General features: G+C 36.2%; 1 protein-coding gene across 1 annotated transcript in view; it reads right to left on the minus strand.

The window, feature by feature from the left end:
• Window positions 1-344: 344 nt before the first annotated feature.
• LOC149562052 (SWAP (Suppressor-of-White-APricot)/surp RNA-binding domain-containing protein) overlaps window positions 345-20,201 on the minus strand; it is a 42,621-nt gene continuing 22,764 nt past the window's right edge. Inside the window, exons 2-3 of the mRNA XM_089825594.1 lie at window positions 1,499-1,791; window positions 345-1,403 (exon numbers count right to left, since the gene is read on the minus strand). Coding sequence (XP_089681720.1) covers window positions 622-1,403; window positions 1,499-1,791 — 1,075 coding nt within the window. The 3' untranslated portion in view covers window positions 345-621. The remainder of the gene's footprint in view (window positions 1,404-1,498; window positions 1,792-20,201) is intronic.

Consider the following 20,201-nt stretch of genomic DNA (forward strand, 5'->3'; position numbering starts at 1 on the left):
TCAGTGTTCCATTTGGGAACATTTTTCTAATGTCTTAATTGCTTAAATATAGTTAGTTTAACTAACGATTAGACATCTCTCAAGGACACCGATTTGGATAAATTAAATATGTTTTAGAAAGGGCCGAACTAGAAAGGGTCATGTCCTTTCTAAGGACATGCCCCTTGGGTTTACTACAAAGGAGAGGCAAGTATGTGGATAGAAGGCACACTTTAAACACAAACAAGTCTGCTCTTCTAACATTACTACCTTGAGCAATTTTTTATCAGGATTAAAATCGATTTCCAGAATTATACAACATTCTCCAAGAATATTTAATATTATGTACAGAATATCTAAGACCATTCCCAGCAACCATTGAAGGTAATATATTATTACATCAGAATTTGCAGAAAACTTAACACTCCTATGGTATAACTATAGATACAAGTAAGAGTATCTCAATTTTAGGAATTCAAAGTTGCCTTAATAAACTGTTAAGCACTCATCTGCTCCCTTAATTAATGCTCATGTTTCTTGACATTATAGTTCTATATTAAACATTGCCACTTCAAAACTTTTGGATTACAAAGCTGTTCAAGATATCCTGTAAGTGATCAAATCTTATAACTAGTCTTGTAACTATCTTGCCGAAGCTCTGGCACTCATTGATGTATGATAGTTTGAGCTCCTTTGCTTCCTGTATGAAGTATAAACATCGTCATACTGGCTCACTTCATTAGGATCAGCAGTAGCTCCGAGGCCCAGCCTTCCCGTAGTACTTGCTCCAGGTTTGTGCTCAATGCTTCCATCTGGAAGCATGCCAGTATCTGTGTCTACTTGCAGATTAGATGGAGGTGGAATACAAGCACCCCCTGTGCGACTTGGTTGCTCCCTTCCATCATCCTCTGCTTGACCATCAGAAGGGTTAACTTCATCTATGTCTTTGAAGAATTTTGAGACTCTTTCAAGGATATATGACGGAGAAGCAGTTGATGGAGGAATTACTGTTGGGATATCAAGAAGACTCAAAGGAGAGTAAGGAACCCCACTTCCTATTTGCATTCTTCGTACCATTCCTGGTATAAGTCCTGGCGGAAACAGTGGATATGGGGACTGCTCCCCACCTCTAATAGTGGATAGATTTGGCACCTGTGGAATATTCAGTTGACTAGCTGGTGCTGGAGGAGCAGACAGTGATCCAAGAAAGGGTGGAGTAGCAGATGGGTAGATAGAGGGTGCTGCAGTTGCGGCAAATGGCTGACTCACTGTTGATGCAAACTGGGCACTTGAACCGAAGAACTGTGATGCAGAAGAGACTGGAATAGGTGTCTCTTGCTTCTCTTGCTCTGACAAGGGTAAAGAATTTCTGTGTGCATCAGACTGCCATTGAAGAGAATTTTGAAGAGAGGCGTGATGAAGACCTGAAGTAGGCACACAAAAAAGTTAATACATATTCTCAATATCAAGTATAATAGCAAGAATTAGAGAACTAATTCAGAAAAATCAAAAATATCACCTGTTGGGCCAGCAGAGGATTCTAGCAGTAAAGATTCTTTCAGCAGACCAACTGGGGTTTCTGTGCCAGTGGAGCTTGGCGGTCCAGCTAACATTTCACCTTCTAGACTGTAGATTGTATCTGTATCATAGACTTCCTTTGAAGCCCAAAACTGTAAAATCTTTTGCAGTCGAGACTGATTTGCGTCTTTATTTTGAGGATTATGATAGATTCTCGCAAGCATAGATCCCAAAACAGGTTGAAATGCCAGAGCCTCGTTATCAAGCTCCTGGGGATTAATACGCCTCTGCAAACTTTACAAAAAGAAATGGGCAACAATAAATTTACAAAAATTTTACATCTTTGCACACTGTCATAGGAAAAAGTTCCAAATACCAATGCCAAATTTTTCCAATTTAATGTATTCAATACATGGGACGAGTCCATTTCATTAGATACCAAAAGATAATCTTCCAGAAACATAGAATAGAAACTGACCTCCTCATACAACATAACAAGCTTAACACAGGTTAGATGATCTACAACAATAAGGTTCAAAACAAGAAAATGATAAGCATACAGAACTGGGAAAAGGATATAACATTTTAGCGACGATGGTACATGTTCAAAAACTACTGAAGTATACTAGAGATATTTTCATTGCGAAAAGGGGATTAAATCTGCATGATATCAAATATATGAATAGACTATGTTATGTGATTAAAGAATGAGTTCCTCTGTTATAATACAAAGTTAAACTATGCCATGCATAAGGGATATGTTTGCACAAAATAGAAAAAGAAAATCTACTTCAGTTAGATGCATTCTCAAGCTATAGAATTTAAGTTTATACTACAGAAATAAAAACAATTAAAACTATAAAGGTTAGAGAAGGATTTGTTATCGGTATTTACTTCTTCGTAACCAAAACCAAATTAAGGTTAGCTATATTCAGATGCATTTGGAATAAACCAAATGTCTGATATGTTTAAATTTCTTCAGAATGAAGCAATGGTTAGTCACTTTTAGAAAAGGTTCCCTGTCATATAAATAGGGCAAGACATATAGTAATAAGAATGTGATTCTTTGGAAAGAAATTATAAAAATTTGCTTGACTAAAGATCGGTTGTCTTCAAATTTGGGAAAAGCTCATTTACATGCTTGTGCTATTCTGTCCATTCCTCAGCAGAGGTTGAACCGGTAGTGTTTGATGAATTACAAGCTAACAATATTACTTACCAATATGCTGCAGTGGACCAGCACAGTTTATTGGTTAACAGAACAAAGTTTTATTACATATTTCTATAAAAAATTGTTGGTAAACAGATTTGTCACAATAGAATTTGCCCAATGGAATGTGTGGCAAACCGTTTACAACAGTTGGATAGGCCTTTGAATATTCGACCTTCCTCTGCGTTTAGAAGGGCAGCTCCCTCGCAAGATTAAATTTGTGATTTTTCAATACAGATGAGAAGAACTTAGGAAATAAAAAGGAAAACCATTGATAGCCAATGCACCACACGCCTTCAACGTTTTCATAAAAATGATGTAAACTATTAATGAGAGCTATCAAGGACTACGCTTGAGAACTTTCACCGACACAATGCTAATTCAACCATCCACAAATACTCACATCATACCATGAAAGTAATCATAGATGAATCAACACTTTAACAATTCAGATTCCTTGGAGAGAGAACGCCAAATGTACTTCCTTTTATTTCTTGCACCAAGAAAGAAAGAAATAACTGATTACACAAAAACAACAATTGTACACGCTTTCCAAAAATTGCTTTGTTATCAGAGCATAAGTGTTCCCTATATCCAAGTCCAAAAAGTCCCTTATTACATTGATTTTCAGGAATTTATAGCCAATCCTAGATTAACCAACTTTTCGAGTTTGTAACTACCTCAAAAGTTAGAGTTTTGAATTTGGAATGCATTTGAAAACTAACTCTAACTTGTATCACTAAAACTCTAGATCCTAACTGCAGTTACAATAAGTGACATAGGTCACTTTTCACTGTAAGGTAATTAAAATTCTACTTCAGAGAAGAGACCACACTGTTGATTTTACTGAGGTAGTCTTCTATGACATTAATCATATTGGATGATTCCTTGGACGAGCTCATTTAAATACTTGCTGTGTGGTAGAATTTGATCAAACACTGAGCATAATTACTTTCTTGAGCTTTTTCAAATGTGGTTCTTTATAAAGGTCCTCCAACGGCTCCCTAAACATCATTTGAGTGCTTCCACTATGACTCGGGTAGGAAAGACAGTACCTCTATCAATACTAAAGTTCATGTCTATGCTTTGCATATTGACTGCGTGTGTGCTCTCCCATATGCTTCTATATTCTGATTACATGTCAACTATGACACTTTCAACTGCAATAGATGACTGAATATTTGTTCTGTAGTTCGACCGTGATTCATATGCACTCTTTCACTTTAACCTTAAACTGCATGTCATTGGAGCCATTAAATTGATCTCCTCATTAAACCTTGAATGACTGGAGGAACACAGGAGTCTAGAATCATACTCATAGCTCATAATTAACCTTATGAGACATTCTTCCGAATAGATTAGACAAGGTAATTTTGAATTGATATTTGTATATTACAAGTCCTCATTTCCTTGAAAGAATTCTATCCAATAATGCACAGTACCATAGATGATTTCACGACTAGCAATAGAACAATGTCTGCCAACAGCCACAGTGGTGTTAGCATCCTCTGCCACTCCACCCATTTTGGTCGCATCAAATATTGTTGTCCGTCTATGTCATGGCACTGGTTGCAATACTGTACTGTCAGTTGCCACTATGGGAGCTACAACTGCCATAATTGATACAAAATTGTATGAATGTTCTATTGTGATGTTCGAAAGCTTTTATCATGGCCCAGGCCACATCTTATTGAAGCATTCTTTCAATTACTTTAGTTCTTTCTCTGCGATGTCAACGGTATTGCTTGAGGAATTCTTTATCACTTTTTTATTACCACTCTCATAACTTATTACACATGTTGGGTTGGTACCACTAATAGCGGTTCACATATGATTCCCTTATGTTGGATTGTGTATTCATTGTCCACTCGTTTGGGGGAATGAATTTCCTTCATAAAGTGCAGAAGCATTATGTCGCACAATTGTCAAATATCCCATAAATAAATCATGACCAGTTGACATTTCAAACGGTTCTACTCACATGGGATCAAACATTTGGCTCAGATGATCCATTTATCATTTCTATTATGTAGAAAACCATTATAGGAACCAAAGATGACATGGGTTAGAGCCTTAGCCATTTTCCATTTCCACATTTCATCTAAACCCAAGACCATCAACCAGGTCTTTCCATTGATACTCTTTTGTCTTGTCACCATGCTCGATCTGGACTCTACAAATGTGCTTACCATGGCACAGACATCACATATGAAGGGAGACCTAGTTTTATGGTGGATACTTAATAATTTACACCAGATGATTATGGACATATTCAGGTTTGGCATTCTGTCAAACAATTCACATGCTTTGTCATTCTCGCCGAGTTAATATTCAAACCTTCACACAGTTGAAATACCAAACTCATCACAAGAAAGAATCGTCAATTTCTTAATACTGTATAGTATCTTTGTGGGCTGGAATAAGGCTTTGGATGTGTTTCCTCTGATTTTCAAAAATAGTCCACGCTTTGGCTTTTTGGCATATTTGAAACCCGTGTATTTGTGAGGAAATTTAAAGGTTGCGAATATATCAATCAAGGTGGCAGGTTGATATGCAACATAGCCTAAGGAGATATCCTTGTGTTGAATCTGCCATTACTGTTCCAGATTTTCTATTTTATACATCACCGGTATACCCTCAACTTCTTCATTGGCATTCTATCCTTCCTTGAGTGCATATCTGTTGATCATCTCTGTCAAGAGAATTCCAACAACAGGATCGTGCAACAAAAGAATTTATTTGGCTTTCCAGTTCAGTCAAATATGTTGTGATAATGGTATTATCAACAACTTTGCTTCATGAATGTCTTAAAAACATTAATTATGGTAGTTCGTTGATTTCAACAATCCTGTCAAAATGATGCAGCCTGCATGTGTTATGAATGCACTCATTAACCATTTTCTTCTCCTGCACTATGAATGGCATTCTATTCTCTTGAAAATAAGAGTTCGGGTTGGGTTCTTGAAACCTCCAAGTTAAGATTAGGGCAGATAGTTTGAGTACGGGGAGAGAGAGTATGGCTAGTACATGGAGAGAGAAAAGTTGGAAGAGACAGAGAAAACCCAAACCCAAACTCAAACTCAAACCATGTACTTCTCTCTAAAGGTTTGAGTACATGGAGAGAGAAAAGTACATGGAGAGAGAGGGTTGTGAAAAGGGGAATGAAACTCTAACTCAAACCCCGTACTTCTCTCTAAAAGTTTTAGTACGTGGAGAGAGAAAAGTACGGGGAAAGAGAAAGTTTGATTTTTTTTTGAGGATTAATCTCTCTCTTTCTAATTAATTAACATAATTAAACTCTCTGTAAAATGTTTGGGTAACAAAAATGAAGCTTCTTCATTTATTATTCCCATGCCTTCTCTTATATTCACAAAGCTGATATTGCTCCCCTACTAGTTGATGGGCAGAGCCACTCCACTCAGAATACTGACCATTCCTTTCTTGGAGAATGTAAATCAATTTTAAAATCCATTTTGTCGTTCAGTAGCTACAACAGTATTCTTAATCGATACCACAGTAGCTCTTTGGTTAGGTATTGGAGCAACGTTACCTAACAATGAATCTTTAGCTCTAGGTCTTTTCCAATTTGATTGAAATTAGAATATCTTAATATAGCGGAGGAAGGAAATCTTTTGCTTATATATCTAGGGAGTAGTTGCTTTAAGATAAATGTCTCTACCCCAGCAAACTTTGATGATTGGACCTGAAAATGCACTCGCCTGTGACTAGATTGGTGCTTCAAAATGACAGGACTCGACTGCTTGCTTGACCCACCCAGCCTACACTGCCCTACCATTCTATAGGGAATCAGCATACTGGCAAGCATTAACCTTTTCAAGTTCAAAAATAAAAAGGATTTAATGCCCTACCCCTGTTACTCTAGCAGACTAATTCATTGGGGTGGTGCGTGCCAGCAGGGGGCCCGGGTAAGGGGAAGGGCCCTACAACATATTTGAGGGGGCTAGGGGGGTGGGAAGGGATTCTAGTTGCGGGGGGGAGGGCCCGGTGGGGGTGTCGGCCTATATAATTTTAGGGGCTATGGCTTGCAACACCATAATCTACCGCCCTACCACTTTATAGGCTACCATAGAATCTGTAGGGGCCCATCCCACCCGCCACCCACCCCAACACGATCTCGGCAATATATATTGAATAGTGTTGGGCTCCCACCCTGCTGCCCCAATAAAGAGAATCAATCGTGCATAAAGATCGATCTCTATCACTCGGGAGGGCATTAGAAAGATCGCTCTATCAGCTTCCAATCTGCGCGGAGAAGCATCTGGGTAAGAAGAGCTGCTAGATCCATAACTGGAGAGTTCATATTCGATTGATTGCTAGCTCCATTTCTCTTAGAACAGACTCTGCAATGAGCTCTCGAATTGTATATGGGACTGTAGGTCCCCTTTAAATAGTAGGGGCATATGGATTTTGATATGAATTTTGCAGTAATATGCCTTCTTGTCTTGCAGTGGAACAGAATCTTTTGGAACTGCAACCCTAAAATTCTATGGGCAATTGTGTAGTCGAACTGCATCTCAATCTACTGATGCCTATCGACCTGGAACTAGGAGTATGGCTCTCGATCCGTTGTATTTCTTCCGTACATCTGATATTTAAATTTTGAAATTTTTTAGGCAGATTCCTTTTCTAGAGATTTATAAATCCAACCCAGATCTCTAACATCCTTTTGTCCTAATGCATGGATAATATCACCAATATCCCTTTTATCTTCTCTGCATGAATATCAACGTCATGTTTGCTCATATTTCTGTATTGCCTGTGAGATGTGCTCAACTCATTGAATATCAGCTACAAGCAACCTAACTGGGTGGTGCATCAATCATGGCAGGCAATGCTGGCCAAAAATCTTGCATTTTAAAGTCGAAAGTTAAAACATGTATGCTCTTCAAAAAAAAAAAATTAACTTGTTAGAATAAACAACAATTTTCCATAAAATATTGACTTCAGCAAATAAACTTTCATTATCAGGCTTTAAGTTTACATTAAAAATGACACTTTCACAGCAGAAAATAAATCGGATTCCAGTAGTCATGTCATAGAAAAGGGAAACAAAATAAAATTAGAATATAAAAGAACAACTAGCATTTGGTCCTTTTAATACATAAAAACACAATTCATTGTTAGTTGTACTTCAATCAAATTCTGAAAATTTGATTCCTAAATCAAGCAATTGCACCAATATAACAAACCACACTTACTAAAAGTGAAAACAAATATACACAAGTCCAGTTTCTTATAGCAAAACAAACACCAAAACCTTCATCTTTTCTATATAGACAGACATGCCCTTTGTTAGAATTAGTTGTACAACTTGCATAACGTAGTTTAATTTAGTTATATTAAATAAATATTTGTTTGTAGTACAACCTAGGTATTATGATTAGCTGCATCACCATTTGTGATCCCGCTAAAGACTACAGAATCTAGAACTTCATTGTCTCATGTAGGGACATTGTTACCAAACATCTGACGTGGGGCCTCAAGATGAGCAGAGGGCTTCCTTTTGGAAGATCTAGAACTTCATTGTCTCATGTACGGACATTGTCACCAAACATCTGACGTGGGGCCTCAAGATGGGCAGAAGGCTTCCTTTTGGAAGGACTCTTGGAATGGGTACGAAGTCATCGATAGCTTACAAAATTGAGCAGAAATCAAAACTGTGTTGCTTAAGAAAATGATCTTACAGGTGAGGGATTATGTGGAGCATGAGATAATAGATGGGAAAAGACATTTGGCAAGAGAGATCCTTACAGGAGGTGGCAGATCCATGTGACCAGACAATTTTTTAGCATGGATCTTGGGGGACAGACTGATCTGGCCTTTGGAAGGAGATGACAATTTTTATTGGTGTAGAAAATCTGGCAAATTTCTTCAGAAGATGAGCTATAAGCCTTGATAACTATTGGCAAGTAAAAAAGACTAGCCTACAATAATGTCCCCTTCCTAATTTGCCCCAGAATTTCCCCTAAAATCACAATTGCAACAAACTAGGGTTAGGGTTTTGTCTTCCAAATAAACTATCTATTTAAATTTAAGTTGCCAGTTCAGGTTTGTGTTCTGTTTCAGGTTTGAGAGCCCGATGCCAGTATGACAAAATTATGAAATGGGGTTTTGGGATCACCTGAATGTCACGAAATATCATATTAACAGCAAAAACACCATATACTCGTAATCATAGCATCATGATCACACCAACATAACATATATTTGTCTAACATAGAAAAAATAACGTCTTCCATGGTTTGATTGAACCCACAAGCATATTGAACCAATAACAGTACCACGTTCAAACTAGACCAATAACGGTATGAGGTGTGAAATGGACTGGAACCGAGGGCGCAAAGGGCTGAAACCCTCAACTTAGATTTTTAAATAATGATCCTAGATGTGGATCTTGCAATCATAACATTATGGACGTGCTAAATAAATACATAAATATATAATCATACGGATTAGTCAATCGCATTATATACTGAGGTTACTATATATTGGAGGAAGAAACATAATGGATCTGCATGAAGCCATTTCTACACCAATCTAAAGAGTGGATGTCCACCCCAACCCTCTTGCTTGGCAGCTTTTAGTTGCTTTTACCAACCATGTCTCGTCTCCCTACAAACAGTTCCATCTTCTGGAGTTGAGCAGAGATTGTATGTAGATTTCTCAATTCTCCAACTTAATGGCCCTCTAATCCATTCTAGGATGGCCTACTTATATAGCCTTGGCAACCCACTTTACTTAAACCTCAGGCCCTTCCTTTCAAGACAAAATTCAGATAATATGTATCAGTATATCTATTCTCTATTGCCATCTTGAGGAATCGAGCACAGCTTGGAAGTGGACTCCTCAACTCTCTAATGTAAGTGCTCTCTAGTCCATTATAGGATGGCCTACTCATGTAATCTTGGCAAACCCCCTTTGCTTACACCTCGGGCCCTCCCTCTTGTAAGGTGAGTTGCAGACAATCAAGCAGATCCTGTAATAATCTAATAGGAGCAACCATTTAGGCATCATCTTTTATTCATATGCACATTGATATAATTATACCACACTAACTTGTAAGACAGAAGCATGTTGAAGATAGCTGATGTGATATATATCCACCTGTTGATCTGAAAAAAAAAAATTTGAATGTCAATGCTGATCAATCTCTATAAATCAATCTTGGTCCTTTTGTGTGCTCTTCATGCTGATTTCCAAGATAATCTGCCAATCTGAAAGCAATTCTTTGGGTGTAAATGCCAACCAATCTCTAAGAATCAATCTTAGTCCTTTTGTCTACCCTTCCTACTGATTGCTTAGATAATCCTTCGTGATTATATTTGCTGATGCAAGGACTGATGAATGTATTAATTGTTGGATGATTTGTTTGTGTCTTATACTCTGATCTGCCCTTTAATGAGTACCAATTGCTGATAGAGTACTGTAAAATATCCTTTGCTTCACAACATAATGCATCCCTTTCAATGCTTAAAATGAATTCTTGTTTATATCTTATTGGTGGAAGGATCACCAACTTTCATAAGGATTGAGTCACCACTTTCCATTGTTGCCCTCAAGAAATTATTCCCCAATATAATTTCCCTTTGATGTTCTCCTCAAATGAAACCTTCTACCCTTTCTACATTCCAATGTAGGGGAGAGTAAATATCTTCCAGTGTAGGGGACAGTCACCTCCCATCATGTCTACCCCTTTGCAATGGTCACAACCTTTCACAATAACCACCCTTTGAAAGAATCGCAACCCTTCATAATTGTCCCTTTAAAAGAGTCACAGCCCTTTATGATTATAACCCTTTCAAAGAGTCACAACCCTTTATAATTACAACCTTTCATCATTGCTACCCTTTGAAAAAATTGGTTCTTTAATTTCTTCACATTCCTTTCTTCATTCATTAATCCTTCTTTAATTCTTATGCTCTCCTCATTTTTCCTTCCTCTATATCCCCTTTCAAATAAGCTCTTACGTTGAGGGAGCCACATCTATTTATTATGATGTATCTCTTGACCTTTCATTAACTTAAGTTAATGGTAGGTATATTATATTATATTATTATTTATATTTATCTATTTCTTTATTTTTATATTTTAACTTTATTATTATTTATTTTTAGATCTTATTTCAGAAAGGAGACATTACAATCTGCCTTTCACAAAAGTCCTTGTCCTCAAGTAATATTAATTTTCATACAAATCTTTTAAAGTGAGTAGCTTCTGTTGTGGTGCAACTCTGAAACTAATTAATTCATTAAAATCTACAAGGTTTGCAATTTTAAGAAAAGTTTTCTCTTTGTCTAAAATAAAGGATCAAAGCCATCTTTGTAATGGTGTCAAAACTGATTTGGATTGACCAACATTTTCCACTCCATCGATATCTTTTGGGTTCACTCTAGTTATTCTCCTAGTCTAGATCAACCAAAATTGAACCACACAAGTAGCATACACTTGAAAATATAAGGTATACACATGAATGTACGAAGACAAGAAGCATACATGAATGTATAAATACAGAGCATACACAAAGTATACATACATTGCACACATTGTTAGATTCCTACTTATTGATTAGAGTGGTTCCTTGTTTTATCTTTTACCGTAAAAGACGATAGGATCATGCTCAAATAGAACCACACAAGGAGCATACACTCAAAAATACAAAGTATACACGTGAATGTATGAAGACACGATACACAAAGTATATACATGAAAGTATAAAGACAGAGCATACACACAATACACGCATTGTAAAATTTCCTGCTCACTGACTAGAATTATTCCTCGTTTAATCTTTTACCCTGCAGAATGGCAGGAACATGCTCAAATAGAACCACAGGTGGAACATACACTTGAAATAACAAAGTATACACGTGAATGTATGAAGACACGAAGCATGCAAAGTATACACACAATACACACTTTGTTAGATTCCTGCTTATTGTCTAGAGTGATCCTTTCTTTAATCTTTTACCCTGTAGTATGGCAGGATCATGCTCTAATACTCTTCTTAATGTCCGCTTCCTAATTTGCCCTAAAATCACAATTTACCAAATAAATCTCTCTTTAAATAATGATCCCTGATTTGGATCTTGCAATAATAACATGAACATGTGCAAAATAAATACATACATACAAATGTACATATAGATATATAGACACACACACACATGACTAATCATAAGGATTAGTCAATCACATTATATACTTAGGTTACAGCATATTGGGGGAAGAGACATGAGAGGTCTGCCTCAAGCCCTTTTGACACCAAGCCTAAGAGTAGCAAACTACCATAGCCCTCTTGCTTGGTGGTTTGTACCTGCTCTCCAAAACCATGTCTCATCTCCCTATAGAAAATTGTCATCTTGTGGAGTTAGGTGGAGATTGTAAGTGGGTTTCTTGGGTCGCTGACATAAGGGTCCTCTGGTCCATTCTAAGACGGCCTACCTACTTAAGCCTTGGCAACCCCCTTTGCTAACACCTCAAGCCCTTCCTTTTATAAGGTGGATTGCAGATGATCAAACAAATCCTATATTCTATAATGAGCATTCATTTAAACATCAAATACTATTCATCTACACATAGTGTTAAAGTTGTAGCTTCAGTTGGATAAATTCGATCTGAGATTCATTGTTGTTATTGGTAAATCATCATTTTCTATATATATATATATATATATATATATATATGTATTCATGGAATAATAGTATATATTAGTATATATATTATAGTATATAATATATAATATGCATATCTATACATTATATTATATATAATACATATATTTTTATATATACATATACATATGAATATATATATATATAATACTAATTAGTATCATGAAATATATATATATATATATATATATATATATATATATATATATATATATATATATATATATATATATATATTAAATGATGATTAAACCTTGGAGACATGTCACTTCAAGAGACATGTCTCCTCCTCTCATATTTATATGAGATCAAAATCTGCATTTGAAAAATATCTATAACAATGGCAATATAATTACATTTGCAGAAACGATCTACATTAACATGGTATCAAAGCCTAATTGCAGATGTAATAGAACAATCAAAGAAATTATATTCTAAAGTTAATATCGTCAACGGAGATGGCTCTATTTGAAAGAACAGGCAAGAAGAACGACGTTACAAGTGCTCTTTGATCCTGTCAACCTGCAAAACTAGAGGACACGGGTGATCAATGACTGAGGAAACCATTCATTGAAGGAGATATGGGAGAGACTGTCATCAAGGGTACATACAATTGGAATGTAAGGACAAATCATACATCGAACTCAGGAAAGGAGACCATAGGACAAATACATGGAAACATAAACCTACTCCTCAAGGAGGCATGAATGCATTCATTCACACAGAGATCGTGACATATAGACATAATATGAATATTTCAAACAGTTAGCATACCACATTGGTGAGCCCACGATAAGGAAAGAAACAAATACAAAGGGACAACATGGAGTATGAAGGGAAATATAAGAAAACTACCACTTCATAATATTTGTAAGGGAAGATAAGAAAAAACACATTTGAAGTCAACACAAGCTACTATCATTAATAAATGAGCCATATCAAAAGACAAGGGTGATGTAAGCCGCTGGATAAGGAAGTAAGCCATATCAATAGGGTTGACATGTCCACGTCATCCTATGAATAGGGGACGAGACTATTGTGTTAGGGTCGAAGATGATAATCTAATGATGGGAGGAAGACCACATGCCCATTCAGTGGAAATCATCAAAAATTATATATCCAAAAGACTAAATACAAGATCTCAAGCTACACATGATTTCACTTAGCCATGACAAAGGGTTATCAAGTGAGTACAGAGGGGATCATGCCAAGTATGAGCGTTTGATTCAATTATAAAACATTCAACTGGAGGTACCATTATAATAACATACAATCAGTGACTTAGCCGCCAACATTAGACCATCGATCAGAGGGAAAAATAGACTGACCAAAATGTCACATTACCATTAATTATCATTGGGAGCCTTTAGCAAGAATTAGGCAATGAATCTTACATTGATTATCACTCTGGGATTCATGATGGGTTATTAGCAAAAGAAAAAATAATTAAATTTGGAAATATTATCATTCGTTACAATCAAATATTTTGACTAAAAAACTCTTTCATTGAATGATGAGCAGGGGTATAGTATAGGTGAATGGGTAGATGGATCACATGTTAGGTGCAGCGGAAGCGTGATGGACCCACACAATAACCAAATCAAGCATCACCCCTACAATCAAAAGGGGCAAGCAAATATGACATTCCTCATAGAGGCTTATCAAGCACGGGGGAGAAAAGCTAAATGAAATGAGTATATCTTTTATAGTTTATTCAACTTTAAAAAATAGGTGTATTTTATAATTGCCAATCTTTCGCTTTCCCTAATTTAAGGGAAATAGGTGTATTCAACATCAAATATGAGACATGGCAGGGTCGTGCCCTCTCTACTCCATGTCAATGCACATTCCACATCGTATGCAACCTAAGTGACTTCCTTCTTATGGCGGGCCCGTGCTTATTTTCATCTTCTCTTTTACTATGATGGGTCTGTACATAAATTTCAATCCTCCAACTTGGTGCCGACATGTTCATCAAACCAGCACTAGATCCCACTACTCTGTCTAGTCCATTTGTGTGATTCGATTCATTTCATAAAGGAAGTGAAGTATCATCAATATTCACATTATGCATCTGTGTCTCTGAAATCCACGAATAATTTTAGAATGAGACCTTGTCTACGAAATGACCCTGTATCAATTGATAGTAGAAAGACATTGGTTAATATTTCCATCAATCTCGGTTGATGATCTAACGTAGGCTCGTGGGTTGCATAGTATAGAAGTCCTTACATATTCCATTGGGATGTAACAATGGTTGAGAGAAGAATAACCAATCAAATTAAAGGCACTTCTTAAAATACATCACACCAACATAGCCGACTGTACACTGATAAACTACAGTTACAATCGAGAAGACCAATGATGCATTGAAAATCAAATAATCAAATAGTATCATTAAAATAAGTATCTGTACACAAAATTAGTACTAAATATTTCAAGGGGTCCCTAGAGATGCATATTGAGATAAGACTTGAACCAAGGCGCATTGCGATTGGAGCTATGAGAACTTTGTCCAGAAATGATCAATGAATTAAATCGGGATCATTACAAATTCTCCTATTTTGAAAATACTATAGCATATATTGTAAATAATTTTGAGAAAGAAATCTCTGTTAGTTGAAATTTGAGAACATCGTACTAATATTCAAAGCTAGTCGGATTGGGAACATTAAAGTGGTAAGCCAAACAGAAAGCGCCTTGAAAACTTCTAGTCAAGCCTCGAGGGAAAGGGAATATGTGGATATAGGCTAAGGACCAATTCAGAATGCATCCTGAGTTGAATTATTCAATAATGGTAGATGTTATTGGAAGGAATAGCAATGATCATGTTTGTACAAATATACACTAAGATCATAGACAAATTACAAGCCCTCTCCTAAAAGTGAATTGACAAAATAAAATAAATAAATAAACTAACTTTTTCTTATGATCTATAAAAAATAAAGTCTACAGGAATTTTACATTGTGGGGGGTGAATAATTACCTTAACCAATGTTTCATTCCCATTGAAAGCATTTTCTGATTTGATGCATATGGACCTTCATTGGAGAAATTAATATCAAAAATGTTGATGTATAGATAAGTATTTATTATTCTTAATCTACTCATTATAGTCTCTCTCTTATTTGTATTTCTATATGTACAATATGAATTATTTTCCTTGATCTTTTGCTTTATGTTTGGGAATGTTCTTACAGGAAAAGAAGGTTGGTACTTTACACGTCACCAATATTGTGCAAATTCAATCTAAAGACAGTAGCTCCAAAGATCCTAATGATCAAGATGGATAAAGTGAGGCTCGTGAAGCAAACATCTTTGATGGTTGATATTATGAGATTCTTCTACATAAAGAGGGAGTATGAAACATTTTCCAAGACAACGCAAGAATTTAGAAGATTAATACTCAGAGGGAGTCTAGAAATACAATTGTGTTATTACATGTTATTTGATGGGCCTATTCTTGAGTGCATCACGAGGAAGTATTGACTTATCACCAGCAAGTCAATACTTCCTAAGATTGATATCACCAGGGTCAATACATGTTATCACTAGCAAGTCGGAAGATTGATATCAAATTCAAAGTGAGTTCGATAGGAAACCTTGGGTGAAGAGAATTTCCGAGGAAGTAACTAGAGGATCTAACTTCCAAGGATTGATGTTCAGAGGGAGAAATTTTGAGATGCAATCCTGTGGATGATATTTTCTCTATGAGAAGTTCTAAGTGATATTTTTTGTAATGTGCTCTCCTCTATGAGAGAGAAGTTTGAGTTGAAAACTCTTGTACCGCCCTCTAGTAGAAGCTATGGTGGGTCCACCCTCTGACTTGGTTCATGGTGGATATCATGTGAGTTACTACATGTTGTTGTGATTATGTCATGAAAGGTGACAATCTTTCATTGATGTATATATTTAGAGGGGAGCTATTGAAAGGTGACGATCTTATCAATAGTTGGATCTGTTATCATAACAGACTACATTAAGTTGTTGTCCCGAAGTTCCAGAAGTTATGCTAACGAACAGAAGGTAACTATTGTAAGGTGACGATCTTATCAATAGTTGACCTATCTCCTAGCACCAAAATGTGTTGGAGCAAGTGTTAACTTGGTTCTTCGGGCCGGATTTTGCCGGACACCTTAATAATCAACTCATCATGGTTCTTTGGCCGGATTTTGCAAAACACCATGAAAATCAATTTGTTATCTTGGTTCTTGGGGCCGGATTTTGCGGACACCTTGATAATCAACTCATCATGGTTCTTCGAACCGGATTTTGCCAGACACCATGAAAATCAATTTGTTATGGTTCTTCGGGTCGGATCTTGCCAGACACCATAACTTAAATCTATCATAGACCACACTTAAGGTGGTATTCAAATCTTGTATTATAATTGCTGAAATTTAGCTTTATAGTGAATTGAAGCAAATTCCATATGTAATATATGTTAATATATGTGTGTGTGTGTGTGTGTGTGTGTGTTGATGGAATTATTTTGATATCCTAATATATGTCATTCTAGGAATATCATATTGGGTCAATATCTCTTCATATACTTGAGAGCAAAAGGTGTTCTACAAATCCTCCCTAGCTAAAAGGGAGTGTTAAAGTTGTAGCTTCAGTCGAATAAATTCGTTCTAAGATTCATTGTTGTTATTGGTAAATCATCATTTTTTATATATATGTATTCATGTAATAATATATATATATATATATATTATAGTATATAATATATAATATGTATATATATACATTATATTATATATAATACACACACACACACATGTATGTATGTATACATATACATATGAATATATATATATATATATAAAATACTAATTAGTATTATGAAATATATATATTAATTAAATGATGATTAAACTCCTCCTCTCATATTTATATGAGACCTAAATCTACATTTGAAAAATATCTATAACAATGGCAATATAATTACATTTGCAGAAACGATCTATGTTACTCAACACATAGAAACAATTATACCACAATTATTTGCAAGAACAAAGGATGTTGAAAATGGGCAATCTAATATGATATCAGCCTGCCCATCTGAAAAATAAGTTCGAGTGTAAATGTTGATCACCAACTCAATGAATCAATCTCAGTCCTTTTGTGTGCTCTTTGTGTTGGTTGCTTAGATAATCCTTGATGATTATGTTTGTTTACGCGAGGGACTGTTGAATGTCTTAATTGTTGGATAATCTACTCATGCCTTATACTCTGATATGCCCTTTAATGAGTACATATTGTTGATTGAGTACTGATTATTTATCACTTGATTGACGTCACAATGTATCCCTTTGAATTTTTGGAATGAAGTCTCCTTTATTCTTTATTAGTGGAAGGTCACCACCTTTCATAAGAATTGAGTCACCATTGTTCAATGCTGCCTTTTGAATAGTATATTATTTACCAAATTGATCTCCCTTGGATGTCTTCCTCAAATCAAACATTCTCCCCTTTATATCCTGCAATGTGAGGGAGAGCTACACCTCTTCATCATGTATGCCCCCTTTGCAATGGTCACTACCTTTCACAACCACCACCCTTCAAAAGAATCACAATCCTTGAACATTTATGCGCTTTGAAAGAGTCACAACCCTTCATATTTGTCCATCTTTGAAAGAGTCACAACCCTTTCAAAGAGTCACAAATCTTCATGATTACAACCCTTTCAAAGAGTTACAACCCTTATCATTGTTTCCCTTTGCAAGAGTCACTTCCTTATTTTCTTCACATTCTTTTGTTCTTCCGTCATTCAAATACTCTCCTCCTTCTTCCTTCCTCAATATCCCCTTTCAAATGAATTCTCCCTTTTATATCTTATGTTGATGGAGTCACAGCTTTTGATTATGTATCTTTAGACCTTTCGTTAGCTTAATTAACTCGTACTTATATTATATAATATTTGATGATTATTTATCTATTTATTTGACTTTATATTTTGATTTTATTATTATTTATTATTAAGTCATATTTAAGAAAGGGGACATTACACCTACTCATCTAATGTGGAGCAATAGAGTCCTTCCTAAAGTTGTGGCCTTCATTGGAGCTAGTCTCCAAAGATTCTCGTGGGGATAGGCCAAAGTGGGGGAAACAACAAACTACCTGTTACTAAATTGTAAGGTGGCTGATGATTTAAAAAAGTTGAAGTGGCACTGCCCATTTCACTATGAGGACCTAACCATGTTCAACACTTACCCAACACAAAATAAAGGATTGGTTTCCAGTAGCATATAGACGTGTTTCCCCATCTATATCACATATGCACATTATCAATTGTGATTGAAGGTTCTTTCAAGACAAAGAAATCACCAAGGAGAATTTCAACAATAATATAGAGGCTAGCATCGTGGAAACAGGTATTGCCGCAACAAAGAACCACAGTTTAAAGAAAAGTAAATTTACCTTGGGAGATGACTGTATGCCTAAGATTTGGCATAGTCTTTGCATCGAGCTAGGCAGCTTTATATGTCCTCCAATAGGTGGGAAGGATCTAAAGTGGCAACCACCAGACATTTATTGGCTCATGGTGAATTTCAACAAGGCTGGTGTGTTATAAGGACTGATGAGGGTTAGGTGCTTCAGACAAAGCTAGCTTGGGAATAGCATCTAATTGCTAAGATTTACCTCAAGAAATGACTGCAGACTTAGCATCGTCTTTGTGTCCCCACATTTCTATGGCTAGACAGGTTTATCTATCCTTGAAAAGGCGAGAAGGATGTAAAGTGGCAACCACCAGACATTTGTTGGTAGATGGCAACAATCAACAAGCCTAGTGTGTTGTGTTGACTCATTTGGATCGGGAGCTTTAGATTGTTAAAGGTAGACTGGGGTTAGCATCTAATAGACTAATAACAAAGTAAAATTTCATGTTAGAGTAAAAGGTAAATTTAATTTTGTTTATTAAATTACCTTTACTCCCTTCTTAAGATTTCCCTTTATGCATTTGCATTTCCATATAATAATTAATTAGTAATTATTAAACGTCATTTACCTCTTAGGGTTTCCCTTTTAGGTTTTTCAGTCTCCTATAAGGATTGATCTTTTGTAAATATCTCTCATCTTTTTAGTCTGACAATATGATTTTCCATATTTTCAGAGCAAAACCTTTACCTCTTCTTTGTCTTTTCTTCTCTGTAACAGGTTCTTGCATGCAGGTGATCTTCAGGTTTTGTGGATTTGTATTGCTCAAATCTTACATGGTATCAAAGCCTGACCTATTATAGCTTGTTCTTATTTGGAGAAAAAGAAAAAAGAGGGTTTGACGAAACAAACCTTGCTTTTTTCGGGTATTTTCTATGAAAATAGGAGGGTCTTTGATTTTCGGAGCACTTTGAGGCCAAATAGACCTCGCGATTGGATTTGGAAGGCATCAAAACCCCACATTTTCATATAAAATTTGTCAATTCTAGACAATGTTGACTAGAGAGGCAAAAAAAAATTGCATAACAAGGTCATACGACCTCTGGCACGCACTTTGAGGCGAAGATAATTAAAAAATCGCAAAATAAATTTTAAAAAGGGCAACTTTTACCGCTGGAGGTCTGGATAACCGCATGCGGTCTCCCTTAGCCGCAGCGGAGCATCACTGCACGGCCACCTAGTCTCCTCTACCGCTCAGCCACCTCTTCTTGGTCACCGCTCCGCCCAGCCCGCCCGCATGCAATCACGTGGGGTGGTGGGGGACCGAGGGCTTAATTCTTACCCTTCTTAATTTTTTAAAAGGGTTTGCAATTTTTTGTTTGATACGAAAGCCATGGCAGTCTTTTTGCTCTAACTTG

The sequence above is a fragment of the Cupressus sempervirens genome, chromosome 4, assembly GCF_028749045.1.
Source record: "Cupressus sempervirens isolate cs-2001-9-10 chromosome 4, ASM2874904v1, whole genome shotgun sequence".
In the NCBI taxonomy this organism is placed as follows: domain Eukaryota; kingdom Viridiplantae; phylum Streptophyta; class Pinopsida; order Cupressales; family Cupressaceae; genus Cupressus; species Cupressus sempervirens.